This window comes from Scyliorhinus canicula, chromosome 12 (assembly GCF_902713615.1).
Source record: "Scyliorhinus canicula chromosome 12, sScyCan1.1, whole genome shotgun sequence".
NCBI lineage: Eukaryota > Metazoa > Chordata > Chondrichthyes > Carcharhiniformes > Scyliorhinidae > Scyliorhinus > Scyliorhinus canicula.
The window spans coordinates 6164680-6192673 of record NC_052157.1 but is presented as its reverse complement, the minus strand read 5'-3'; the positions used below and the strand labels follow the sequence as shown (position 1 = coordinate 6192673).

General features: G+C 44.9%; 1 protein-coding gene across 1 annotated transcript in view; it reads right to left on the bottom strand.

Moving 5' to 3' along the window:
* Positions 1-1307: 1307 nt before the first annotated feature.
* Positions 1308-27994, bottom strand: part of morf4l1 (mortality factor 4 like 1) — an 83816-nt gene continuing 57129 nt past the window's right edge. The window contains 6 exon segments of the mRNA XM_038812959.1: positions 1308-4090; positions 8036-8125; positions 14106-14190; positions 15325-15370; positions 15372-15498; positions 16556-16647. Of these exon segments, the coding sequence (XP_038668887.1) occupies positions 8041-8125; positions 14106-14190; positions 15325-15370; positions 15372-15498; positions 16556-16647 (435 nt within the window). The 3' untranslated portion in view covers positions 1308-4090; positions 8036-8040.

Sequence of the window (27994 nt, the reverse complement as noted above, 5' to 3'; positions counted from 1 at the left end):
GCCAGCCTTAACGATGGTGGTTCAGTCGGTCGTGCTCTCCCGTCAGAATGCTGTGGGCCCAATTCCCACACTGAGAACAGGCCACAAAAAACTCGGCTGATTACTGCAATTGAGGGGGTGCTGCAGTGGCGGTGATATTTCAGATGAGGCATAAAGAACCCATTATCCTATGGAACACTTGAGGGAAGGTCTGACCAATATTTATCCCTGAGCCAACATTGCTAAAACAGACGATCTAACCATTATCACATTGTTTTGTCTGGCAGCTTACACTGAGCAAATTGGCTGCCAAATTCCCGACAACAATAACTAAGTTTCATAAATTGACTGCGGCGTGCTTTGAGATCCTAAGGTTGCAAAAGGTGCTATCAAAATGAAAGTTCTTTATTCTACAGACAATCTGCTTTCCAGCGATGGGTTTTTGCTGAAAATGTTGCCACGCAGAAAGGCTGCAAAGGAACAAAGCAACAAAGATGGATTTACAGCCCAAATTCAACCACACAAATCAAATGGCATTCTCATTTAGTTACATCCTTATTATGGTGCATAGTCTACCCTGGCTATTAAACTGGAAAGCTTTCATCTCTGAAACCTCAATCTCAAATTTCAGGTCAGGTGTCTTGTCCAGCTGCCTATTTGTTCCAGACTCTCTTTAGGTGAGCATTTATAGCTGCCCTGTTGAGTGTAGGATGACTGTTCCAATTATTCATCCTTGAAAAAGCATCAAGTTTCGTTGATTAACTGAATACATTTTATGATTCACATGTAGCACATTAGCTTGAGAGTACCATTGTCATACCGTGTACAGAGTGTCTGAATGGAATATAAAACTTAATACAGCTGCACTCATACATAATCACTCTAAAGCTCAGTAAAGATTTACATTTATTCATACAAGGCAATTAGGTAAATGGGTACTTGAAATGTATAAAATTCTAGAGGACTTAACAGGGTAGATACGGAGAAACTGTATCCTTTGGTGAGGCAGGAAAACGAGAGGACATTTAGGATAAGAGAACTACCATTTAGGACTGAGGTGAGAAGCAATTTATTCTCGGAAAGTTATGAATCGTTGGAATTCTCTATCCCAGAAGGCTGCCAATGCTCAGTCATTCTGTACATTCAAGCCTGAGACCGATGAGATTTCTGTGGAGGAGTGCACGAAAGTGGAGCTGGGGGTCAATAAATCATTATCTTATTAAATGGCGGAACAGTCCAGAGGGACCAAATGCTCTACTCCTATAATGCATGCTTAACTTTAGATTGTTCCCCCTTAAGTTGGCAGAAAGAGCAGTCATACAACAAAGTCATTCTCATAAAAAGATTTTACTGGAATATATAAACAAAGGATGCATTTTTTATCCATGCACTGGAAATCCTGATGTATGTGGAGTTGAGCAACGAACTGGATCTCTCACTTACAGGCAAGATCGCAACATTGCCCCAATTCTTCAACAAACACACAGACTAGGAGGTGGCTACAGGCTCATTTGTAACACAGCACATTGATTAAAAAGTTTGAATATTGTGCAACATCATCAGATACAAACACAGATAAGGCAATCTTACAAAAAGTTATTTTTAAATAAATTTTATATAGCTCTGAGCCTTTTGTAAGATTGACCTCCATAAAGAATTTTATTTTTAAGAATATGCAGCAACCCAACAACCCCGTTGCCTGTTACAAAGTCAACCAGGGCTGACAGGACTTTTCTCCAGTTGCAACCCCCGTGTCTTCCTTCCCGCTGATTTCAGTCCCATCGACGTAGGCCATGCGGGTTTTCTCGTGTACGATTTGCGCAGGAACAGAGCTGGCCTTTGAATAGTACAACTGTTGGGCAATCCCGTCCCAGACACCCTCCCCCTCTCCACCTCGTCCCAGCACCTTGCACAGGCTTTTCACACTTGTGTGATTCACTGCAGTCCTCTGTGTAGATTGTTTTGAAGACCAAGCAACAGTCTGTGCCACTGTGAACCAATTTCAGCAAAGGTAAGCTCTCATTAACCAGCAATGGTTTCAGCCAAAAAAAAGTTTCTCACAATTGGATGGCCTTTTCCTGATGGGTTTGTGGGTTACGCAGACTTTGCGAGTGTGGTACTGATCCGCACACACTAGGAAGATTTCAAATCTGGGTTAACTGGCTTCAACCCACGCAGCCATAGCAGAATATTCAGTCAGGCAGGGCTGCCATTTGCTCACTGTTTAATGACTTCAAAGTTCATCATGTGCACACATAATATGGTTCACACACACAAAGAATGGCTATCAAAGAATGGTGCCAGAGGGCTGGCTGCTCAAACCTGTGGAATTTTACCTCCCAGACTGAGTCAGCACCTTCAGGAGAGAAGGAAGAAAAGGGAGGAGCAAAGAATATTTAAATTTCAGTCCATCGTTCCTGCAAGAATCAGATAGCCTTACTCTTCAAAATTCACTGACAGAAATTTTCTTCCTCCTTAGGGACTGAGCGCGTTGGAAAATGGAATAACTTTTCCACAGTCAGCATCAAGCACTCAAAAATCCACACATGCAGCACCAAGTACATTAAAACCCAGCTTTTTCTATCATCAAGATCTACAAAAAAAGGTCACAATGACGTTTTTGGCTATCCAGGAGACTAATGTTTAAAATATTTCACCAGTCACAAATAGAGAAAATGCTGCAAAAACCCAGCAAGTCTGACAGCATCAGTGGAGAGAGAAACCTAGTTAACACCGAGTCTGTATGACTCTTCGGAGCTGAAGAGAGGGAGGGATGTGATGGATTATATACTGTACAAGAGGGGTGCAGCAGAGTAGAAGGTCAGTGATAGGTGGGAACTGGGAGAGGTAGATCACGGGACAGAGGAAGTGTTAATGGCTGCGTGAAGGACTCTGGAAGGCGCTGATAGCGACGCACGGGTAAGATAGCAGAACGGGTTAACAGACGAACAACGGTCAGTGCTCAGTGAAAGCAAAAGTCAAGGACAAATGCAGAGTGGGGGAGGGGCAGAGGGTGGTGCGAGGGACACAAACCAAAAGTAGCAATTTTTTTTTAATGGAGGGGTCTAGATGGAGGAGTGCAGTCAGTTTAAAATTGGGACAACTCAACGCCGAGTGCCAAGGGCTGTAATGTGTCCAACTGGAAGGTGAGGTACTGCTCCTCCAGTTGATGTTGGGTTTCACTGGAATGTTGACTGGGGTGGGTGATGCGTTTTTTGGTGGCATCATGCTAGAGTTGGCAGCAATGGCGGAAGATGACCCTATCATGAGAGGGAGGGAGAAGGGCAAGGGCAACAACAGTTAAAGGGAAAAGGCACACATCAGAAGCGGCATTTTTGAAAGTAGCATCATCAGGACAGATGCGACGGAGATAGAGAAACTGGGAGAATGGTCTGGTATCCTTACAGGAAGCAGGAATTTGAATCCATCGGTGGTCAGTCAATCACCAGAAATGGACACAGGGAGATCAAGGAAGGGAGAGAGAGGAAGTGTTGGAGATGGACAATGGGAAGGAGAGATGGGTGGAAATAGAAGTAAAAAAACATTAATTATTTCCAGGTGTATAGAAGAGCATGAAGCAGAATCAATAGTCATCAATGTAACAGGGAGAGCGAGTTGTGGGACAGGGTCAGAGTAGGACTGAAACCAGGAAATGTTCCACATACCACACTAGCTGACAGGCATATGTGGGGCCCATGCAGGTACTCCTGCCCAAAGAAGTGAGCATGGAGACAAAGGTTTGAAATAGGGCGACGCTGCTGCTGGGGAGAGAGAGAGAGAGAGAGAGAGAGAGAGAGAGAGAGAGTATGTACATATGCCAGTGCATGGCACTGAGTGGGGATTTCAGAACATGGCGAGAACAGCAATCCAAGGAGCGTTGTATGTCCCGGAGAGGTCTGCAATCCTGAGTGGATTCAAAACTGCAGGAATGGAACCAGAGTTGGGTGAGTTAGAGACAGTCGCTGAGGAAGGAAATGCGGCTGTGGAAGTAGGTTTTGGTAAACACTGTCAAACACCAAGAGGAAAATGGAAAGCAACAAAGGTGAACATGGTAAAAGACACAAACAGAAATCCCGGAGAGAAGAGTAGCATTTCTTCAAGGTACGTATTCCTGGAAGAGAAATGGCAGTGAATTAAACCAAATTGGGGGTTATTATTTAAAAAAACATCTGCCTTCTTTTCTTCAGACATACACAAAGTGCTTTCTCTTTTCAATGAAGTTATCTTTCTTCCTTTTTATATACATCATCTGTCTGGTATTTCCTTTACATATATCAACTATAATTGTCACATTATCAACATTCAATAAATAGTTTTAACACAACAGACGTCATAGTCACTCATTCCTCTTATGTCCAGAGTACAGCCTCAAACCCAATTGAGGCTCTCAACGGTTTTTGGAGAACCAGACAATGGAGATAAAAGTAAGGTGCAAAGTTCAGGAGCAAGAGCTGGAGTATAAAACCAAACTGGCCAATAAAGATCACAAGACTGATACGGAAAGAAGAAAAAAACAGCAAACCTCGTTAGAGAAAAGGGAGGGCAGTGTGCTGTCGCAAACATACCTTGGGTCGGCTCCAAGTGGAGAGGGGAAGGGAGAAAGGGGACAGGGAAAGAAATGCTACCATTGAAATGAAATGAAATGAAATGAAAAGAAAATCGCTTAGTCACGAGTAGGCTTCAATGAAGTTACTGTGAAAAGGCCCTAGTCGCCACATTCCGGCGCCTGTCCGGGGAGGCTGGTACGGGAATCGAACCGTGCTGCTGGCCTGTTTGGTCTGCTTTAAAAGCCAGCGATTTAGCCCGGTGAGCTAAACCAGCCCCTGCCTAAACCAGCCCCTGCAGCCTGCCCATTGGGCAGGAGTGGTGGAACATATTAAATGGCAGCAGATAGAGGCACGTGGAAAGTGGAGGGCTTTAAAAAAGTCAAATGAGAGCCTCACAAAGGAGTGAGAAGGTTAGGAGGAATTAAGTACCACAGTTCAAAATTCTGTTGGAAATGACAAACGGAAATACTTGTGTGCAAGTTGTGTTTGTGTGCTTATGTTGTTATTGGTATCTGATGGTCTGGTCCTGCATGCATTTTAAGTGGCTGTATTTTAAACTTCTTTGTTTTGGCGAGAGAAGGGATATGCCTAGGATGTACACAGTGACACACAAGGAAAGAGGGTTGGTGAGCATTTATCAATTCAATTGATCCTCTAGGTCAGGCATTGTCAAACTCGAGAACGCGACCCGTGGGAGGGTCGCGGGCGGGTATTTGGAGGGTCGCGGAGCCGTCCGTCACGGCGCTCCCGATCGCACAAATCTGTGTGTAACAGCTGGCTGTTAATAATGCCGACTGCAAGCTGCCTTCAAAACGGTCGCGAACATGTAGCAAAAGTGTGGCCGCAATGCGCATGGGTGCGAGATCAGAGCGCATGGACAAAACTATGCGCATGCGCGCCGATGATCGGGCACGCATGCGCAGTGCAGCCGTTTTAAAAAAAATAAACGGTCGCAGCTTTTTGTTTTAGAAGTTCGGGTGATTTTATTTTAATTTTTTTTTACAAGTTCAGGGGGGTTTTATTTGATAAAAGTTTACAGGAATAAAATGCAGAACTTTGGACAGATAGTTTCCGACGCCGAAAGGCTTCACCTTCATCCAACAGGTTCCATTGGAGGAGTGTGTACGAGGGCCAAAGGGACCCAAAACCATTTCCTCCATTTTTGTCAGCAGCAAACAAGGTAAGAGAAAATGGTGGGTCGCGCAGGTCAGCCGGAGTGGGTCGTGCAGGTCGGCCGGTGTGGGTTGCGACGGTTGGCCGGTTGGTAAAAATGGGTGCCCGGAAAAAAAGTTTGAAGAACACTGCTCTAAGTGAAAATCTCGAGAATACACCCCCGGTGACCCGTCACTGCGTGAAGATTTCTTTGGTATATGTTTTACACATGCAAAAGTTATATTGTGCAAGTTTAGCCTTTTCTTTCGTTTTGAATTAGTTAATTTGAAGAAAGAATAATCAAGACCATTGATGGAATTGGGCAGCACGGTAGCACAGTGGTTAGCACCGTTGCTTCACAGCGCCAGGGTCCCAGGTTCAATTCCCGGCTTGGGTCACTGTCTGTGTGGAGTCTGCACGTTCTCCCCGTGTCTGCGTGGGTTTCCTCCGGGTGCTCCGGTTTCCACCCACAAGTCCCGAAAGACGTGCTGTTAGGTGAATTGGACATTCTGAATTCTCCCACAGTGTACCCAAACAGGTGCCGGAATGTGGCGACTAGGGGCTTTCCACAGTAACTTCATTGCAGTGTTAATGTAAGCCTACTTGTGACACTTATTTCTAAATAAGTGGACGTGTTATTTTGCTGCTTTGATTTGAGTTATATGTTGCTCAGGTAATTGTCGTAGGAATGTAGCATGTGGAAGCTTTAAACCAGTGTGTGTACAACGTGTACGGGAGGGAGTTTAAAATGTGCTACCTTCCCTGGATTGTAATTTTAGATCGGACTTTCAACACTTTGAATTCACAATGAGGATGGAGAGTGGCACAGAAAGGGAAAATGTAATTAAATAAGCTAAATATTTTACGTTCCACATTCAAGTTGTGATTTCTGGCCAAAAATCACATCTCTAATAAATACTGAGCAACATACGAATCTTAAAGAAGCTTCAAGGAGGTTTCAAAATCCTTGGAACTTGCTCGAAAATGTTGACAAAACCTGAGGGCAGCATGGCAGCACAGTGGTTAGCACAAATGCTTCACAGCTCCAGGGTCCCAGGTTCGAATCCCAGCTTGGGTCACTGTCTGTGTGGAGTCTGCACGTTATCCCCGTGTGTGCCTGGGTTTCCTCCGGGTGCTCCGGTTTCCTCCCACAGTCCAAAGATGTGGTTAGGTGAATTGGCCAGGCTAAATTGCCCTCAGGGTCCAAACTGCCCTTAGTGTTAGGTGGGGTTACTGGGTTATGGGAATAGGGTAGAGGTATGGGCTTGGGTAGGGTGCTCCTTCCAAGAGCCGATGCAGACTCGATGGGCCGAATGGCCTCCTTCTGCACTGTAAAAATTCTATGAAGAGAATTCTTCATTTAAAAACACACAGCAATTTGAGCAGATCTGTTCAGCGTTTCCCTCAAAGAAAATACAGCATCATTGGCCCCATTGCACTGCCTTCTTTTACAGTAGCAAATAATTAACCCTTTTTCACTAGTTAAGGTTTAATACATCGGAATTAACCCATTCAGCCTCAGGCAGAATGGACCTTTGGTGCTTTTATTTTACAGGTAATCTCCAGCAGCCTGAAGAATGAGAATCTACCTTCAAATGTTTGATCATTGCACTGTCAGAGACTGACTTTTAAAAAGAAAACGTTACCCGTTCCAGCCAATTGCAACATGGTAGGGGGATTTGGAGCAAGGCGTGTGACTATTTATCCATGCATTAGGATTACAGTGTATGATTAATAAGGGGATCAGGGGTTATGGGGAGAAGGCAGGAGAATGGGGATGAGAATATATCAGCCATGATTGAATGGTGGAGCAGACTCGCTGGGCCGAGTGGCCTCATTCTGCTCCTATGTCTTATGGTCTTATTAGTCTTTGCTCAATTATTTAAAATTCTCTGGTTTCAGCTAATTGACTGCTGCATATAGCAGCATGCATGTTAAGTGTACCAACAACTGCTCTGAAGGTTTCCAACCCCCCAGTAGGGTAAAAAAAAAAGATCAATCCTGAACTGGATAAAGGACAAAAAAATAATAGTCTCACAACTCCTTACAGGAAGTTATTCATAAAGAAAAAAAAAAAAACTTTTCTTAAACTAAAAACTGGATATTCAAGGAGGAAGAAAACAAATTATTTGATTTAATTGACTGTCACATTTTTCCTACAAAAAGCCAGGAGTAGACTTAATAATCATTAATGCCAAGGTCCACAAAAATGGCTTACACATGACACTTGCAACTTCATTGCTACAGGCAATACGGATACAGTGAGTTGTTGATTGGTTCATCTGTACAAAAGAAATTACATAAGGAAAACCACAACAAAATCACGACACATGAAGGATAAAAGGTATTTTAATTACCAAAGTCACACGGCTTTGCGATGATATTCAGGTGGTGCCACTTCATAATCACTTGGACTGAAGAGACTTGAAGCATTCTTCACCAAGTACCTGAAGAGGATGGGCGAGAGAAGGAATTGCCAAGTTATGCAAACATGCTTGGAAACATGGTAATAGATCACCAGAAAAGTTATCGAGATGTTAGTGACAGGCTTAGTTTCTCTCCCCCCCCTCTACATTCAGTAAGGAAGTTCTTTGGAAATTCAAACATCAAAGCACCGGAATCTCAATTTCAAGGGTGGCGTACAACAAGGGGCAAAGCCGTTAAACATTCACAGACTACAAAAGAGTGGGCAGGGATGAGCCGCGAGTCCGAGAGAGCGGGCGAAGAAGAGATGCGATTGTGAGGGAGCGGCGGCGAGGGTGTGAGGGAGCGGCGGCGAGGGTGAGAGGGAGCGGCGGCGAGGGTGCGAGGGAGCGGCGGCGAGGGTGCGAGGGAGCGGCGGCGAGGGTGCGAGGGAGCGGCGGCGAGGGTGCGAGGGAGCGGCGGCGAGGGTGCGAGGGAGCGGCGGCGAGGGTGCGAGGGAGCGGCGGCGAGGGTGCGAGGGAGCGGCGGCGAGGGTGTGAGGGAGCGGCGGCGAGGGTGTGAGGGAGCGGCGGCGAGGGCGTGAGGGAGCGGCGGCGAGGGCGTGAGGGAGCGGCGGCGAGGGTGTGAGGGAGCGGCGGCGAGGGTGTGAGAGTATGCGAGGCGGAGCTCGAGTGTGAGAGAGCGGGTGGGCGAGGAGGAGCCGCGAGTGAGAGCGTGCGAGGAAGAGCCGTGAGTGTCAGAGAGCGTGCGAGGAAGAGCCGTGAGTGTCAGAGAGCGTGCGAGGAAGAGCCGTGAGTGTCAGAGAGCGTGCGAGGAAGAGCCGTGAGTGTCAGAGAGCGTGCGAGGAAGAGCCGTGAGTGTCAGAGAGCGTGCGAGGAAGAGCCGTGAGTGTCAGAGAGCGTGCGAGGAAGAGCCGTGAGTGTCAGAGAGCGTGCGAGGAGGAGCAGTGAGTGTGAGAGAGCGTGCGAGGTGGAGCCGTGTCACCGAGCTTACCAGGAGGAGCCGAGAGTGTGAGTGAGCGTACGAGGAGGAGCTGTGAGCATGAGGCCTAGTGCGAGGAGGAGCCGCGAGTGTGAGAGAGCACAAGACCAGGATGAATACAAACATCGGTTCAGAGCGTGACGAGGGACCAACCAAAGCAGCCGATTGATGAGCAAGTCCTGCTGAGTATTTTCACTCTTTTAAACTCATTGCTTAATGCTAAGGCAGGGACTAAAACAAAAATAAAACCAGTGTCCAGAATAGTACAATTATAATAAAAACGTTCGGTAAGAAACAAGGTTTCTAGCTAACGTAAATAAGGCCCCTCGCTAGCATAAAAACATTTTCGGCAGAGAGCAAGTAGCTTAATCGTGAGGGATTTCATGGGAGGAGACCTCAGGCCCGTGTAATGCTCCTCCTGCACATTGTGGGAAATTAGGGGCCATTTGCACAGGATTGTCCAAACGCCGCTTCTAGCTAACCGATTCCAGAGCTGGAGCTGCGGGTGGACTCACTGTGGAGCATCCATGATACGGAGGAATTTGTGGATAGAACGTTTAGCGAGCTGGTCGCACCGCTGGTGAGGATTGCACAGGCAGAAAGTGAATGGGTGACCATCAAGAAGAGTAAAAGACTTAGGAAGGTAGTGCAAGAATCCCCTGTCGTCATCCACCTCTCAAACAGATAGTGTTTTGCTGGGGATGGAGGGAATGACCTCTCAAGGGAAAGCAGCAGCAGCCAAGTTCATGGAACCATGGGTGGCTCTGCTGCTAATATGGGTGGGCTAAAGTGATAGGGGATTCAACAGTTGGGGGCAGACACAAACCTGTGGCACAAACATGAATCAAGGATGGTATGTTGTCTCCTTGGTGCCAGGATCCGGGATGTCATGGAGTGGCTGCAGGGCATTCTGGGGTGGGAAGGTGGACAGCCAGTGGTCGTGACACACATTTGTACCAACGACACAAGGGATAAGGGCCTGCAAGCGGACTACAGGAAGTTAGGTCATAAACTAAAATGCAGGACCTCAAAAGTAGTAATCTCAGGATTACGCCGAGTTCCACACTCGAGAGAACAGGAATAGGAGGATAGATCAGATGAATGCATGGCTGAGAGATGAGGGATTCAGATTCTTGAGGCACTGGGACCGGTTCTGGGGCAGCTGGAACTTGTACAAACCGGACGGATTGCACCCGGGCAGAGCTGGGGCCAATATCTTTGCGGCGGCTTTCGCTAGTTCTGTTGGGGACAATTGAAACTAATGTTGCATGGGGATGGGATCCCAGGAGTAGGATCAGTCGGTCAAATTCAGATCAGGAAAATGGAAGGTAGAACGCTAGCTGGTGATCTGGAAGTTGTAGTGAATGACTCGGAGAAGCAAAGTTTAAAAGTGGCCAGCAAGACAAAACTGCAGAGTTAAAACCTTTATACTTCAATGCAAGAAGTATTACAAACAAATTTGATGAGTTAAAGGCACAGGCACATGGCAGCAGGATGCCGTCGCTATAAAGGAAACATGGCTAAAGGAGGGGCAAAATTGTCTGCTCAATATCCCTGGTTATAGAGTCTTCAGACACAATAGAGTGGGAGATAAAATTGGAGGGGGGAGTAGCACTAATGGTTAAAGAAAAAAATCTAAATGGGTCAACAAATGAGGCTTTATAGGTTGTGCTTGGAAATAAAAAAGGGGCAGTCAATGCTACTGGGAGTATACTACAGACCCTCAAATACGGAAAGGGAGATAGAAGATCAAACATGTTGGCAAATGTCTTCAAGAACAAGCGGATAATAATAGTAAGACACTTTAAACTATCGCAATATCAACTGGGATACAAACATTACGTAGGGAACGGAGGAAGAAAAATTTGTGCCGTGTGTCCAGGAAAGTTATTTCAACCAATTAGTGACAAACCCAAAGACAGGAGGTACAATTCTAGACCTAGTCTTGGCTGAGGTGGAATGGCCTGCGTTGCAAGAGGTTGAATCAGTGGAAAGCACGAAAACGTGACATCTTAAATGTACAATTGGACATGCCCCCTCCAAGAATAAGATGGTACGGCCAAAGCTAGACCTCCCTGGTTGTCTCGGGAGTACAGGAAAAGGTCAAACAGAAAAAGAAAGGATAAGATAGGCACAAAGAACTAAGAACTGCAGATAGCCTAGACGAGTATAGACAGTACAGGGACAAAGTCAAAAAGGAATAAGGAAATTAAAGAGAGGCTATGAAAAAAAATTTGCAAGCAGAGTTAAAGACAATCCAAAGATGTTTTACCAATATATTAATGGTAAAAGGTTAGTTAAGGAAAGAGTGGGACCTATAAGAAATGAAGCCTGGAATTTGGGTGTAGATGCAGAGGCTGTGGGAATGGCTTTAAATGAATATTTTGTCTCTGTGTTTACAAGGAAATGGATGATGCAGATGTAGTAGTCCAGGAGGAACACAGATATTGGATGGGATAGTCATAAAGAGGAAGCACTCAAAGGGTTCGAATCCTTGAAAGTTGATATGTCACCAGAGCCAGATGGATTGCTTCCGAGGCTACTGAAAGAAGTCAGGGAGGATATAGCAGATGTGCAGAGGATGATTTTCCAATCCTCAGTAGATACAGGGGAGGTACTGGAGGACTGGAGAAATGCAAACGTGGTTCCAAGGGATCAAAGGAAATGCCAAACAATTACAGGCCAGTTAGTCTTACATCGGTGGTGAGCAGATTGTGTTATATATTAACAATTTGGACGGGGGGGCACGATTGGGAAATTTGCAGATTGGTCGAATGGTGGATAGTGTAGAGGATGCTATAATCTCCAAAATTACATAGATGGGTTGGTGGAGTGGGCGATAAAGTGGCAGATGAAAGTGTGCGGTCATGCATTTAGGGAGATCAAACAGTTTTAGGGGGTACACAATAAGTGGGAACATACTAAGAGGGGGTAGATGAAGTGCAAGATCTCGGTGTCCAGGTACACAGGGCCCTAAAGGCAGTAATTCAAGTAGTCAAGATTGTAAAGAAAACATATGGAATACTCGTCTTCATTGGCAGAGGTATAGAATGCAAAAGGATATAATTAGGGCAGCACGGTAGCACAGTGGATAGCACTGTGGCTTCACAGCGCCAGGGTCCCAGGTTCGATTCCCCGCTGGGTCACTGTCTGTGCGGAGTCTGCACGTTCTCCCCGTGTCTGCATGGGTTTCCTCCGGGTGCTCCAGTTTCCTCCCACCACAGTCCAAAGATGTGCAGGTTAGGTGGACTAGCCATGATAAATTGCCCTTAATGACCAAAAAGGTTAGGAGGGGTTATTGGGTTACAGTGATAGGATGGAAGTGAGGGCTTAAGTGGGTTGGTGCAGACTCGATAGGCCGAATGGCCTCCTTCTGCACTGTATGTTCTAATAATGTGGAATTGTATAAACCTATGGTGAGGCCACAACTGGAATATTGCATCCAGTTCCTGTAGGACATAATTGCTCTGGAGAGAGTGCAGAAGAGGTCTACAAGAATATTGGCATGGCTAGAAGAGTGTAGCTACAAGGAGAGATTGGATAGGTTGGGGTTATTTTACTTGAAGCAAAGAAGATTAAGTGTGACTTAGTTGAGATGTACAATATTCTGAGGGGAAGTGATTAGAGTGGACAGGATAGAATTGTTTCTCTTGGTGGAGAATTAGAACATAGAACAGTACAGCACAGAACAGGCCCTTCGGCCCTCAATGTTGTGCCGAGCAATGATCACCCCACTGAAACCCACGTATCCACCCTATACCCGTAACCCAACAACCCCCCCCCCCCCCCAACCTTACTTTTATTAGGACACTACGGGCAATTTAGCATGGCCAATCCACCTAACCCGCACATCTTTGGACTGTGGGAGGAAACCGGAGCACCCGGAGGAAACCCACGCACACACGGGGAGGACGTGCAGACTCCGCACAGACAGTGACCCAGCCGGGAATCGAATCTGGGACCCTGGAGCTGTGAAGCATTTATGCTAACCACCATGCTACCGTGCTACCCATATTCTAGAACCTGGGGGGATAGATTCAAGTCAAGTGGTAGAATGTGTAGAATGGACATGAGAAAGACCTTTGTGCAGAAAGTAGTGAGAGTCTGGAATTTGTTGCCAGAGTTGGTGGTGGAGACAGAGACCATAAACTCGTTTAATAAGTACCTGGATCTACACCTTAAGTGCTGTAAGCTCCAGGGCTATGGAATGGGTGCAGGAAGGTGGGATTAGAAAGAGCACCTGGGTGGACAAGGTGGGCCGAATGGCCTCCTTTTGTACTGTGACTTTTCTGTGGTTCTAAACTGAAGTTTTAAAAAATAGATTCAGAGTAACCAATTCTTTTCTTTCCAATTAAGGGGCAATTTAGCTTGGCCAATCCACCTAAACTGCACATCTTTTGGGTTGTGGTGGCGAAACCCACGCAAACACGGGGAGAATGTGCAAACTCCACACAGACAGTGACCCTGTGCCGGGATCGAACCCGGGCCCTCTGCACCGTCAGGCAGCAGTGCTAACCACTGCGCCACCCAGTTCTAAACTGAAGTTACGCGAACATAAGAAATAGAAGGAGGAAGCCGGACCTGCTCCACTGTTCAATGGATGTTCTTCTAAATCAACCCCTCTTCTTTGGGCAAGAATTTTAAAAATCAAGACATTGCTGGACTGGAAGCCGATGTCGGCGAGAAAGTGAGAAAACACAAGATGATAGCAGGACAAGTTAAGACAAATTCAGCAGAGTTTTGGATGACCAAGTTTCCAGAGGGTAGACAGGAGTATATTAGAATAATCAAATCTAGTGGTGGGGAAGACACGAGAGGCATTTGCTGAATTTATATCTTGAAATTTACATAAATGTTCCACAGTACACCAAGAAATTTTAAATAAACATTTTCCACTGGGAAATTCTACACTGACTTCCCTTATAGTGATTGTTGATCACTGAGGCTTGCAGCGTACAAGAAGCCATTGGGCCCCAATAAGGACATACCCGTGATGGCTGAAGATTTAACAATTGTACTTACTTTAAGAAATCGTGCAAGTAATTCAGCAGCAAGGCTAGACTCTTCTCATCCAGAGGTGTATATGCCAACATTGCTCCTATTCGCACTGACAGAAAAAGCAGGGCACAAGATCAAACCAGCCGTTCAGCCCATCAGATTCCATATGTTCCACATGTCTCCTCCCACCCTTCATCAACACCAGACATACCTAAATATCAGGTGTCAACCTGGTGAAGCTACAACACAGGCTGCCCTAGTTTTTCCCGCTGTAAGCTCTCCAGCCATAAACAGATATTTTAAAAAATGTACCTGTCAATCGATAACATTTGGCTCATCCAATCACAGACTGGTTTCAGAGCCCAACACTAGCCAACGAACAGAGGAACCAGCCAGTGATTGCCTGAGCGGACTTGAGCATTTAAAAAGAAATTCTTTCTGGGAAGCTTTGAATTTGAACACGTAGGAGGACGTGACAGACACTTAAAAATGCCTCGCGGGCCACATCCAACTTACTGGGTGGGTCTTGGAGAAGCCCGACCTACAAGGACAAGGACAGTAGAGGGGCTGGTTTAGCACACTGGGCTAAATCGCTGGCTTTTAAAAGCACACCAAGGTAGGCCAGCAGCACGGTTCAATTCCCGTACCAGCCTCCCCGAACAGACGCTGGAATGTGGCGACTAGGGGCTATTCACAGTAACTTCATTTGAAGCCTACTTGTGACAACAAGCGATTTTCATTTTCAGATACCAGGGGACACTACCACCTGGAGGTTCCCCTCCCAAGACACTCACATCCTGATTTGGAAATATTTTGCCGTTCCTTCACTGTCACTGGGTCAAAATCTGGAAATTCCCTTCCTATCAGCACCCTAGGTGTACCTGCACCACATGGGCTGCAGCGGTTCCAGAAGGCACCTCGCCACCACCTTCTCAAGGGCAACCAGGGATAAGCAATAAATTCTGTTCTACCCAACAATGCCAACAAACTAATTCGCCATCGAGCGTTTTGCAATATCCTGAGAGCGCCGTACAAATGAGAATTAATTCTTATAAAGTATTTCATTGAATCAGGGTAGGATTAGTCTGTCCTGTGTTCAGTGGCTTAACACGCACTGACTGTTCGCAAATGAGGAGGCACAGATATGGCCGTGTTAGCTGTGGGCTGTGACCATATCCAAAACAAAAGAGGGAAAAAGAACTGCAAAGAACCAAAACCAATTCTTAAAATCAACAGAACTCACCAAACAATCGAAGGAGATGTGGCGCTCCATAAATCTGTGACATAGGGTGCATCTGGATGATCGGCCAAGATTTCTGCGTATTGTGGTCTCTCAAATTTGTACAGCAGTTGTGTCCCCAACATCACATTGAAATATTCCTTAATTCCTGCGACTACTTCATTAACAGCATATTCCCTAGAGATTAAAAAGGCACTAAGCAACCAGCAAAAAACCTATTTTAATAAAATGAGCTTCTATTTGGATGAATCAAGGCACGAGAATGAGCGCATAGTCAGAAACCAGAGATCGTGCGCCAGCCTTTAACATTCTGCAACGGCATTCATAAAAGATTTATCCTCATTTTGATTTTTTTTGATAATTAACTTAAATCTGTGTCCTCTTATCATCATTACCTGTGCAGTTTAGCACAGGGCTAAATCACTGGCTTTGAAAGCAGACCAAGCAGGCCAGCAGCACGGTTAGATTCCCGTACCAGCCTCCCCGAACAGGCGCCGGAATGTGGTGACTAGGGGCTTTTCACAGTAACTTCATTGAAGCCTACTCGTGACAATAAGCGGTTTTCATTTCATTTCAATCAATCCTCCAGGTTTTCTCTTATCTTCACCAACAGTCTCGCTCCCAATTTCTTTGCTAGCCCTACCTTCCCTCGTGCCTGAAGACTGGTTTAATCATATTTGCGTGCTCGTCGCCCAGTGGTGTGCGCCTTGCTCCCTTCCCTCTGCCTCGCCTGTTATAATGCTATAAGATTTTGCATGAGCCTCTCTATGCAGACTACACTATCAGCTACTTATTTCAAGTGAAGAATTTCATAACACCATAATAGATTTTTTTAAAAAATGGTAACCAAATATGAAGTTTTCAATACACACTATTATCCCGTACATTTTTCATTATAGTTAAAAAATGTTTTCTTCCCCAAAGAAAACCACTTACCAGGGTGACTGCAGTCTGGAACAATTTGACGTCAAGCACACCAATCAAACACTGTACATTTATGTCAGGATAGCTCCAGCTGCGAGTAACTTTCAATCTTCAATAAAGCGATCATCACCAACCGAAACCACGAGAATGGGTTCCCGCAGAGGAAGGGGGTGGACAATTACTGACATCAGTTTCTCCACAGGGTTCCACCCCAAGTCACAACATGAGTTCCAGCAATCATTCCAAGCATTGGCTAACTGCATTATATTGAAAGCCAATCGCCACACCAAAAAAAAAGAAAATCACTCACTTGTTATTGTCTGTGTTCCCACGTGACTTTTTGTAGTTGGCATATTCTTCCAAGACTGTGTCTACGTTCTTTTTCGCAGGCAGGTGAAACAGCTTTAGCGAGAGGAAAGATTACTCATTAGGTTATGTAGCTGTGAAAGAACGTGCAAACCTTGATCAATACAAATTTATAATGCAACACCCATTCTCAATTACTAAAAATAGCAATTTATCAATTGGGCCAAAGATTTCCAATTGTATTGTCGGAAAGATTTAAAATTGATGTTGTGGCTCATAGTGATTATTTTATCTAATTCATGGCTATAAATCCTGCAACGCTAAAGGCTAAAAGAATACAGAAACACAATTACCGAAATGTAACGTGCAGTTTTATCACTTCCGAATACAAGACTTTCAGCAAGGATCTCTTAACCAAGGCTTCAATTACATTAGCAGCAATTTAATGCAACAGAAGGAAATGTCAAAGTCTATCATTGAACACGTGAGTCAGTATAACTAGTCTGCAAGATTTTCAGACAAGGCCACTGACCTTGGCCCAGATAAAGGTGGATCGTGTCCACCGTCAAAACAAACTGACGGCAACATGGAATTACATATCTACAGCACAGAGGCGCCATTCAGCCCAATAACTGTATAATAGTTTGTATGCTACAAATGAGCATCCTCCCACCGTTAATCCCACCTCATCCACATATCCCTCTATTCGTTCCTCCAGAATAGCAGACTACAGAAATCAAATTCATGTGTTTTCGGGCAAATCAACTTCAAAACCAATCTTCGTAGAAAAAAAAACAGATGGTGGGCCCACTCCTCTGCTGTCACTGGTCCATCCGTACAAAAACATTACCGTCTTCCTACATTCTTGCAAAGTCATAATCCATTCCACCCACAAGTGAAATGTGCTAAGAGCTGCCTTCACTTAGTTTAAGCTTATCCCGCTGTATATTTATAAATCAAAGTCTTTAAAGGACTAGCTAAGTTTAAAAGCATCCTATGCATTGTTAAAAAAATGACAGATCCAATGTGCAAGTGATCACTGGGTAACACAGTAGCACAGTGATTAGCGCTATGGCTTCACAGCGGCAGGGTCCCAGGTTCGATTTCCCGCTGGGTCACTGTGTGCGGAGTCTGCACGTTCTCCCCATGTCTATGAGGGTTTCCTCCGGGTGCTCTGGTTTCCTCCCACAGTTCAAAAATGTGCAGGTTAGGTGGATTGGCCATGATAAATTTTCCCTTAGCTTACATGGGGTTGCTGGGTTACAGAGGTGGAGGTGTGGGCTTACGTAAGGTGCTCTTTCCAAGAGCCGGTGCAGACTCGAATGGCCTCCTTCTGCACTGTAGATTCTATGATTCTATGAACCCAGAACTACTCTAACACGTTGACCAATTTATAAAATCACTTTCTAGATCCAACTGGGTGCAGGAGATATGAAGCATTGCATTCTAAGAAACGGAAGACTCATTTCCCTTCAAATTTTCCCTCTGCAACATTGCTCCTCCCCAGGGAAATACATTGCAGTCCTGCATTGTGAGCAACATTCATTATATTCAAGGAGTTTAACCTGCACAATTCCCGAGAGCTGTAAATTCATGGGAAGAAAAGCACATCATTGGAAAGCAAAGTCATTGTAAACTTCACCGTGCCTTGCTGGAGAAAGGGGAGCGCAGACCTGTTAAATCCAAGAGACTGACAGCAAAAAGAGTTTACATTTTACTGTTACAGCATAGCTGGGTAGCTTCCTCTACTCAGGCCAAAAACATGCTGTGATCTCAAGGTTCCTGACACCTGGACAACAATTTTAATTTACAACACCACCCCGGCCTGTGGCTTGAAGGGAGATTGTCAATTCACTAATCATTGCTGAATTAGGAACGGACTTGCACTGTGGGCTTCTGTTAAATTTGAATCCGAGTCAAGGTTGTGTAAATGATTTTCACTGAACCCCTAGCCCAGGTCTCAAGGTGAAAGGCCAGTATCAAGCCCACAGCACAACCAATTACTGCTACAGTTAACTTTTTTGTACTGCTTCAGAGGTTTCTCTACATGCACAAGACCCCTGCACTGCCAGCATTTAAGTACAGTAAGAAGTCTTACAACACCAGATTAAAGTACAACAGGGTTGTTTCAAACACTAGCTTTCGGAGCACTGCTCCAGAAGCTGAGGAAGGAGTAGTACTCCGAAAGCTCGTGTTTGAAACAAACCTGTTGGACTTTAACCTGGTGTTGTAAGACTTCTTACTGTGCTCACCCCAGTCCAACGCCGGCATCGCCACATCATAGCATTTAAGTACTGCAGGAAACTCAAGGCTTCAATATATCCACTCTCCATAAAATTGTTAAAGCAATTCAATCACATTAAAGATCCAGAAAGGGAAAATAGAAAAATGCCCGTGCAGTAATCAACAATTCTGCAGGTAGCAAAACAGATCAATAAATAATAAAATGACAACTTCACACAGACCTGAAAGACATCTATTCCAAGAATCCAGAAAAATGTTTTGACAAGCTGTTCTACTTCTTCAATCCTGAAGTCTCGTGACGCCAGGTCAAACATGGGTATGGAAACCCCCTGCTGATTACCATATACATTCCTTCCTCCATGTTGAGCACCACTTGGAGGAAGCACAGAGGGTGGCAAGGATGCAGAATGTACTCCAGGGGGGTGGGTGGGGTGGGTGTGTGTGTGTGTGTGTGTGTGTGTGTGTGTGGGTGGTGGTGTCCATCACGAAGAGTGGCTCCAGAATACCACCACAGATGAAGCTGGCCAAAAGGACACAGCTGCTATAAAGGGACTGCGGCAGGTGGCAAGGGACCCAACAAGAGGGAAAAACATGCTGGATTTCAATTCCACCAACCTGCCTGCTGTAGATGCATCTGTCCATGACAGTATCGGTAGAAGTGACCACCACCGCACAGTCCTTGTGGAGACAAGGACGCCAACATCAGACTCTTTATTAACGACAGCTCCTGCTTCAACACTATAATCCCAGCCAAGGTCATTTCAAAGCCCCTGAGCCTAGGATTTGGCTCCTCACTCTGCAACTAGATCCTCGACTTCCTGACCCATAGACCACAATCAGTAAGGATGAACAACACCTCCTCCACAATAGTGTTCACCACCGGGGTCCCACAAGGCTGCGTACTTAGCCCCCTACTACACTCCACATGCACATACGATTGTGTGCCAAAATTTGGATCCAACTCCATCTGCAAGTTTGCTGACAATGCGATCGTAGTGGGTCGGATCTCGAACAACGCGAGTCACAATACAGGAGGGAGATAGAGAACCTAGTGGAATGGTGCAGCAACAAGAATCTATCCCTCAATGCCAGCAAAACTAAAGAGCTGGTCATTGACTTCAGGAAAAGTATTTACATTCTCCTGTCTGCATCAACAGGGCCGAGATGGAGATGGTTGACAGCTTCAAATTCCTCTTACCAACTTTTACAGGTGTACCGTAGAAAGCATCCCATCTGGCTGCATCACAGCCCAGTATGGCAACTGCTCGGCCCAAGACTGTAAGAGAGTCGTGAACACCGCCCAGTCCATCACACGAACCTGCCTCACATCCACTAACCTTGTCTACAGCTCCCGCTGCCTTGGGAAAGCAGGCAGCATAATCAAACGCCCCTCCCACCCAGCTTACTCACTGTTCCAACTTCTTCCATTGGGCAAGAAATACAAAAGTATGAGAACACACACCAACAGATTCAAAAACAGCTTCTTTCCCACTGTTACCAGACTCATAAACAACCATCTTATGGACTGATCTGATCTCATCTCACACCTTTTCTAACAAGTAATACTGCACTCCGGTATGCTTCACCCGATGCTGGTGACTATGCATTTACATTGTGTATTTTATGTTGGCCCCATTATGTATTTTCTTTTCATATATGGAATGATCTGTCTGAGCTGCACGTAGAACAATATTTTCAACTGTTCCTCGGTACACGTGACAATAAAGAAATCCAAACCAAGTGCTGTCTTCACATTCAGGGTACCATCCATCACGTTGTGTGGCCTTATCACCCTGCTAAATGTGATAGACTTGGAACAGAACTCGCAACTCAAGACTGGGCATCCGCGAGGCGCTGTGGGCCATCAGCAGTGGCAGAATTGTACTCAACCACAATCTGCAACCTCATGGCCCAGCATATACCCTGGTTGGTTTAGCTCACTCGGCTAAATCGCTGGCTTTTAAAGCAGACCAAGCAGGCCAACAGCACGGTTCGATTCCCGTACCAGCCTCCCCGGACAGGCGCCGGAATGTGGTGACTAGTGGCTTTTCACAGTAACTTAATTGAAGACTACTCGTGACAATAAGAGATTTTCATTTCATTTCATTTTTCATATACCCACTTCAACCATTACCACCACGGCAGGGGATCAACTCTGGTTCAGTGAAGAGTGCAGCCATAGTAATAAGAATGTATCAAATAATTAGCTAGCCATGACATGAGAATCTTATCATTGTAAACTGGCGCACATAGACACTGAATTAATTTTGATGGACATTAGTGAATCTTAAGTAATGACCAATCTTTGATTAGTAAACCATCTTCTAAGTGACCGACATCGATTTGAACAAATTAGGTGTCTCAGCTGAGAATTAGAAACCAATGAGAGTGAATGAGGGATTAGACGACCGATAAGAATTTCCTTAAAATAAGACCTCGTGGTTACAGGGTTGTTCCGAATTTATATTTTAAGAATTTTTGAACCATTTATCGATTTATTTTGTATTGAAGTAATTTCTTTATACTTTTCTTATGCTTTATGTTTAATGCTTATCTCTTTGTTCTGGTCAGTTTATAAACTATTTTATATTAGCACCCTGTTTCCCTTGGTTTCTGTGGCTATGACTCATCTTTCATTCTCACTCCACAGTATAAATATTTATCACTGTCTCTGTCTTTTAGCTTTGACAAAAGAGCCATCGGACTCTTTTCTCTCCCGACAGATGCTGCTAGACCTGCTGGGATTTTCCACCATTTTCTCCCTGGACAATTGCCATCCAGCACCACTCTCCTCCGCCTGGCTAAACTCCTTCTATCTCTCAACAACTTTTCCTTTAACTCATCCCATTTCCTCCAAATTAAACGTGTACCAATGGGTACCCACATGAGTCCTAGCTACATTTGCCTTTTTATGGGGTATGTGGAACATTCTGGGTCCCCTCCCACAGCTCCTTTACCGATACATTGATGACTATTTTGGTGCTGCTTCATGCTCTCATCCAGATTTGGAAAAATTCATCGACTTCACTTCCAGTTTCCACCCTCCATCACTTTCACCTGGTCCATCACAGACACTTCCCTTTCTTGATCTTTCTGTCTCCATTTCTGGCAATAGACTATCTACTAATATCCATTACACACCCACTAACTCCCACAGCTATCTGGACCACAGCTCTCCTCACCCAACACTCTGTAAGGACTCCATCCCTTTCTCTCAACTCCTTCGCCTCCGTCGCATTTGTTCCGATGATGCCACTTTCCAAAATGGTGCTTCGAAAATGTGTTCCTTCTTCCTCACCCATGACTTCCCACCTACAGTTGTTGACAGGGCCCTCAACAGTGTGCGGTCCATTTCCCGCACCAGTACTCTTGCCCCCTCCCCTCCCTCCCAGAACAGGGATAGAGACCCCCGCGTTCTCACATTTCATCCCACCAGCCTCTGTATGCAAAGCTTAATCCTCCGCCATTTTCGCCAACTCCAGCGTGATGCCACCACCAAACACATCTTGGATGGTATGTTGCCTCCCTGAAGCTAGGGTCAAGGATGTCTTTCGCAGCAGGTACAGGACATTCTGGAGTAGGAGGGTGAACAGCCAGTGGTCATGGTACACATTGGTACATATGACATAGGTAAAAAAGGAATGAGGTCCTAAAGGCAGAATACAGGGAGCTAGGAAGGAAGTTAAGAAATCGGACCTCAAAGGTAGTGATCTCAGGATTACTACCGGTGCCACGTGCTAGTCAGAGTAGAAATGACAGGATATATAGAATGAATGCGTGGCTGAAGAGATGGTGTCGGTGGGGGGGGGGGGGGCGTTTCAGATTCCTGGGGCATTGGGACCGGTTCTGGGAGAGGTGGGACCTGTACAAACTGGACAGGTTACACTTGGGCAGGACTGGAACTGATGTCCTATTTGCCAGGAGCGGTTGGGGAGGGTTTAAACTAAAATGTCAGGGGGGTGGGAACCTAAGCAAGGAGTCAGAGAAAGAGGGAGAAAGGACAAAAGCAAAAGGTAGGAAAGCGAATAAGAGAAGTGATAGGTGGAGAAACCGTGGACAAAATTCAAACAGGGCAGTAGAGAAAAATATTGGGAGCAAGACAAGCATTGTGAAATAGACAAACTTAAAAGGCTCTGTGCTTTAATGCACGGAGCATTTGCAATAAAGTGGATGAACTAATCGCACAGATAGATATAAATGGGTATGATATAATGGGGATTACGGAGACATGGCTGAAGGATGAACAGGGATGGGAACCGAATGTTCCAGGGTTCTCAGTATTTAGGAAGGACAGGCATAAAAGAAAATGTGGTGGCATGGCACCTCTGGTTAAAGAAGAAATTAACACAATAGAGAGAGAGGATATTAGCTCTGACAATGTGGAATCTGTATGGGTAGAATTGAGAAATACCAAGGGACAAAAAACATTAGTGGGTGTCATATATAGACCCCCAAACTGCAGTGGTGAGGATGGGAATGGCATTAAACACAAAATTAGAGATGCATGTAATAAGGGAATATCGGTGATCATGGGTGATTTTAATCTTCACATCGATTGGGCAAATCAAATTAGCCACAATGCCATAGAGGAGGAATTCCTGAAGTGTATAGAGGATGGTTTTCTTGACCAATATGTGGAGGAACCAACTAGAGAGCAGGCCACCTTAGACTGGGTACTGTGTAATGAGAAGGGAATCATTGCCAATCTGGCTGTATGAGATGCCTTGGGGATGATCGACCCTAACATGACAGAATTTTTTATCAAGATGGAGAGTGAAGTAGTTGATTCGGAGACTAGGGTGCTGAATCTTAATAAAGGGAACTATGAGGATATGAGGCACGAGCTGGCCTTGATAGATTGGGGAGAGTTACTTAAAGGGATGACAGTGGATAGACAATGGAAAACATTCAAGGAACACATGGAGGAACTACAGCAACTGTTCATTCCTGTCTGGCACAAAAGCAAAGGGGGTAAGAGGGCCAATCCATGGCTTACAAAGGAAATTAGAAATAGTATCCAATCCAAGGAAGAAGCATACAGATTGGCCACGAAAAATAATAGGTCTGAGGATTGGGAGCAGTTTAGAATTCAGCAAAGGACGAAGGGATTGATTAAGAAGGGGAAAGTATAGTACGAAAGGAAGCTTGCAGGGAACATAAAGACTGACATTAAGAGTTTCTGCAGATATGTGAAGAGAAAGAGATTGGTAAAGAGAAATGTAGGCCCCCTACAGACAGAAACGGGGGAATGCATAAAACGGGACAAAGAAATGGCTGAGCAATTAAATACATACTTTGGTTCTGTCTTCACAAATGAGGACACAAATCAGATCCCAGAAATGTTGGACAATGAAAGGTTGGGTGAGAGGGAGGAGCTGAGGGAGATCAACAATAATAGAGAAATGGTGCTGGGAAAACTGATTGTATTTAAGGCGTTTAAATCCCCAGGGCCTGAGAATCTGCATCCCAGAGTGCTTAAGGAGGTGGCTCTAGAAATAGTGGATGCATTGGTAGTCATCTTCCAGGATTCTATCGACTCTGGAGCTGTCCCTGCAGATTGGAGGGTAGCTCACGTCATTCCGATATACAAAAAGAGGTAGAGAGAAAGCAGGGAATTATAGACCAGTAAGCCCAACATCGGTAGTGGGAAAAATGCTTGAATCCATTATCAAGGACTTTATAGCGAATATTTAGAAAGCAGTGGCAGGATCAGTCAGAGTCAGCATGGATTTATGAAGAGAAAATCAGGCTTGACAAATCTGTTGGAATTCTTTGACGAGGTAACCAGTACAGTTGACGAGGGGGAGCCAGTCGATGTGGTATATTTGGACTTTCAGAAAGCGTTTGACAAAGTCCTGCACAAGAGATTATTGTGCAAAATTAAAGCGCATGGGATTGGGGGAAATGCATCGAGGTGGATAGAAAACTGGTAGGCAGAGGGGAAACAAAGAGTAGGGATTAATGGGTCCTTTTCAAATTGGCAGGCAGTAACCAGTGGGGTACCACAGGGATCGGTGCTGGGATCCCAGCTATTCACAATATATATTAATGATTTGGATGAGGGAACAAAATGTAACATCTCAAAGTTTGCAGATGATACCAAATTAGGTGGGAGGGTGAATTGTGACGAGGATGCAGGGATCCTACAGCAAGGTCTGAACAGGTTGGGCAAATGGGAAAATCAATGGCAGATGCAGTATAATTTGGATAAGTGTGATGTTATTCATTTTGGAAGCAAAAACAGGAAGGCAGATTACTGCTTTCCTGGTGAATGGTTGTAAATTGGGAGAGGGGCGTGTGCAGCGGGACCTGAGTGTCCTTGTGCACCAGTCGCTGAAGGTAAGCATGCAGGCGCAGCAGGTGGTAAAGAAGGCTAATGGTATGTTGGCCTTCATTGCAAGAGGTTTCGAGTAGAGGCAGGGATGTGTTGCTGCAAATATACAGTGCATTAGTGAGGCCACACTTGGGAGTATTGTGTGCAGTTTTGGTCTCCTTTTCTGAGGAAGGATGTTCTTGCTCTCGAGGGAGTGCAGCAAAGGTTTACCAGACTGATTCCGGGGATGGCAGGACTGTCATATGAGGAGAGATTGACGAGGTTGCGATTGTTCTCGCTGGAGTTCAGAAGAATGAGAGGGGAATTTCTTAGAGAATTATAAAATTCTAACAGGACTAGACAGGGTAGATGCAGGGAAGATGTTACCAATGATAGGTGTGTCCAGAACCAGGGGTCACAGCCTGAGGATTCTGGGTAAACCATTTTGGACAGAGATAAGGGCAGAAACAAAAGGAAGTAAGGGGAAAAGTGCAAGGCAGAGAAGACATAGTCAGAAATCCATAAGGGCGACAGTACAAGGTACAGTGACTGAGGGGAGCACAGTGAATAGGCCCAGTAATAACAAAATGAATAAAACTGGAGATGTTAAGATTCAAAACAGAGGTAAAAAAACCAACATAAGTGTACTTTACCTGAATGCTCGTAGTATTCGGAATAAAGTAAATGAGTTGGTGGCACAAATCATCGTAAATGACTATGATTTAGTGGCCATTACTGAAACATGGTTAAAGGATGGTCACGACTGGGAGTTAAATATCCGAGGGTATCAAACTATTCGGAAGGACAGAGTGGATGGTAAGGGAGGTGGTGTTGCTCTGTTATTTAAGGATGACATCCGGGCAATAGTAAGGGATGACATCGGTGCTATGGAGGATAAGGTTGAATCCATTTGGGTGGAAATCAGGAATAGTAAGGCGAAAAAGCCACTGATAGGAGTAGTCTATCGGCCACCAAATAGTAACGAGATGGTGGGGCAGGCAATAAACAAAGAAATAACTGATGCATGTAGAAATGGTACAGCAGTTATCATGGGGGATTTTAATCTACATGTCGATTGGTTTAACCAGGTCGGTCAAGGCAACCGTGAGGAGGAGTTTATAGAATGTATCCGCGATAGTTTCCTAGAACAGTATGTAATGGAACCTACGAGGGAACAAGCGGTCCTAGATCTTGTCCTGTGTAATGAGACAGGATTGATTCATGATCTCATAGTTAGGGATCCTCTCGGAAGGAGCGATCACAATATGGTGGAATTTAAAATACAGATGGAGGGTGAGAAAGTAAAATCAAATACTAGTGTTTTGTGTTTAAACAAAGGAGATTACAAGGGGATGAGAGAAGAACTAGCTAAGGTAGACTGGGAGCTAAGACTTTATGGTGGAACAGTTGAGGAACAGTGGAGAACCTTCCAAGCGATTTTTCACAGTGCTCAGCAAAGGTTTATACCAACAAAAAGGAAGGACGGAAGAAAGAGGGAAAATCGACCGTGGATATCTAAGGAAATAAGGGAGAGTATCAAATTGAAGGAAAAAGCATATAAAGTGGCAAAGATTGCTGGGAGATTAGAGGACTGGGAAATCTTTAGGGGGCAACAGAAAGCTACTAAAAAAGCTATAAAGAAGAGTAAGATAGAGTATGAGAGTAAACTTGCTCAGAATATAAAAACAGACAGTAAAAGTTTTTACAGATATATAAGACAAAAAAAAGTGGCTAAGGTAAATATTGGTCCTTTAGAGGATGAGAAGGGAGTTTTAATAATGGGAAATGAGGAAATGGCTGAGGAACTGAACAGGTTTTTTGGGTCGGTCTTCACAGTGGAAGACACAAATAACATGCCAGCGACTGATAGAAATGAGGCTATGACAGGTGAGGACCTTGAGAGGATTGTTATCACTAAGGAGGGAGTGATGGGCAAGCTAATGGGGCTAAAGGTAGACAAGTCTCCTGGCCCTGATGGAATGCATCCCAGAGTGCTAAAAGAGATGGCTAGGGAAATTGCAGATGCACTAGTGATAATTTACCGAAATTCACTAGACTCTGGGGTGGTCCCGGTGGATTGGAAATTAGCAAACGTGACGCCACTGTTTAAAAAAGGAGGTAGGTAGAAAGCAGGAAATTATAGGCCAGTGAGTTTAACTTCGGTAATAGGGAAGATGCTGGAATCTATCATCAAGGAAGAAATTGCGAGGCATCTGGATAGAAATTGTCCCATTGGGCAGACGCAGCATGGGTTCGTTAAAGGCAGGTCATGCCTAACTAATTTAGTGGAATTTTTTGAGGACATTACCAGTGCAGTAGATAACGGGGAGCCGATGGATGTGGTATATCTGGATTTCCAGAAAGCCTTTGACAAGGTGCCACACAAAAGGTTGCTGCATAAGATAAAGATGCATGGCATTAAGGGTAGAGTAGTAGCATGGATAGAGGATTGGTTAATTAATAGAAAGCAAAGAGTTGGGATAAATGGGTGTTTCTCTGGTTGGCAATCAGTAGCTAGTGGTGTCCCTCAGGGATCCGTGTTGGGCCCACAATTGTTCACAATTTACATTGATGATTTGGAGTTGGGGACCAAGGGCAATGTGTCCAAGTTTGCAGATGACACTAAGATGAGTTGTAAAGCGAAAAGTGCAGAGGATACTGGAAGTCTGCAGAGGGATTTGGATAGGTTAAGTGAATGGGCTCGGGTCTCGCAGATGGAATACAATGTTGACAAATGTGAGGTTATCCATTTTGGTAGGAATAACAGCAAACGGGATTATTATTTAAACGATAAAATATTAAAGCATGCCGATGTTCAGAGAGACTTGGGTGTGCTAGTGCATGAGTCACAGAAGGTTGGTTTACAAGTGCAACAGGTGATTAAGA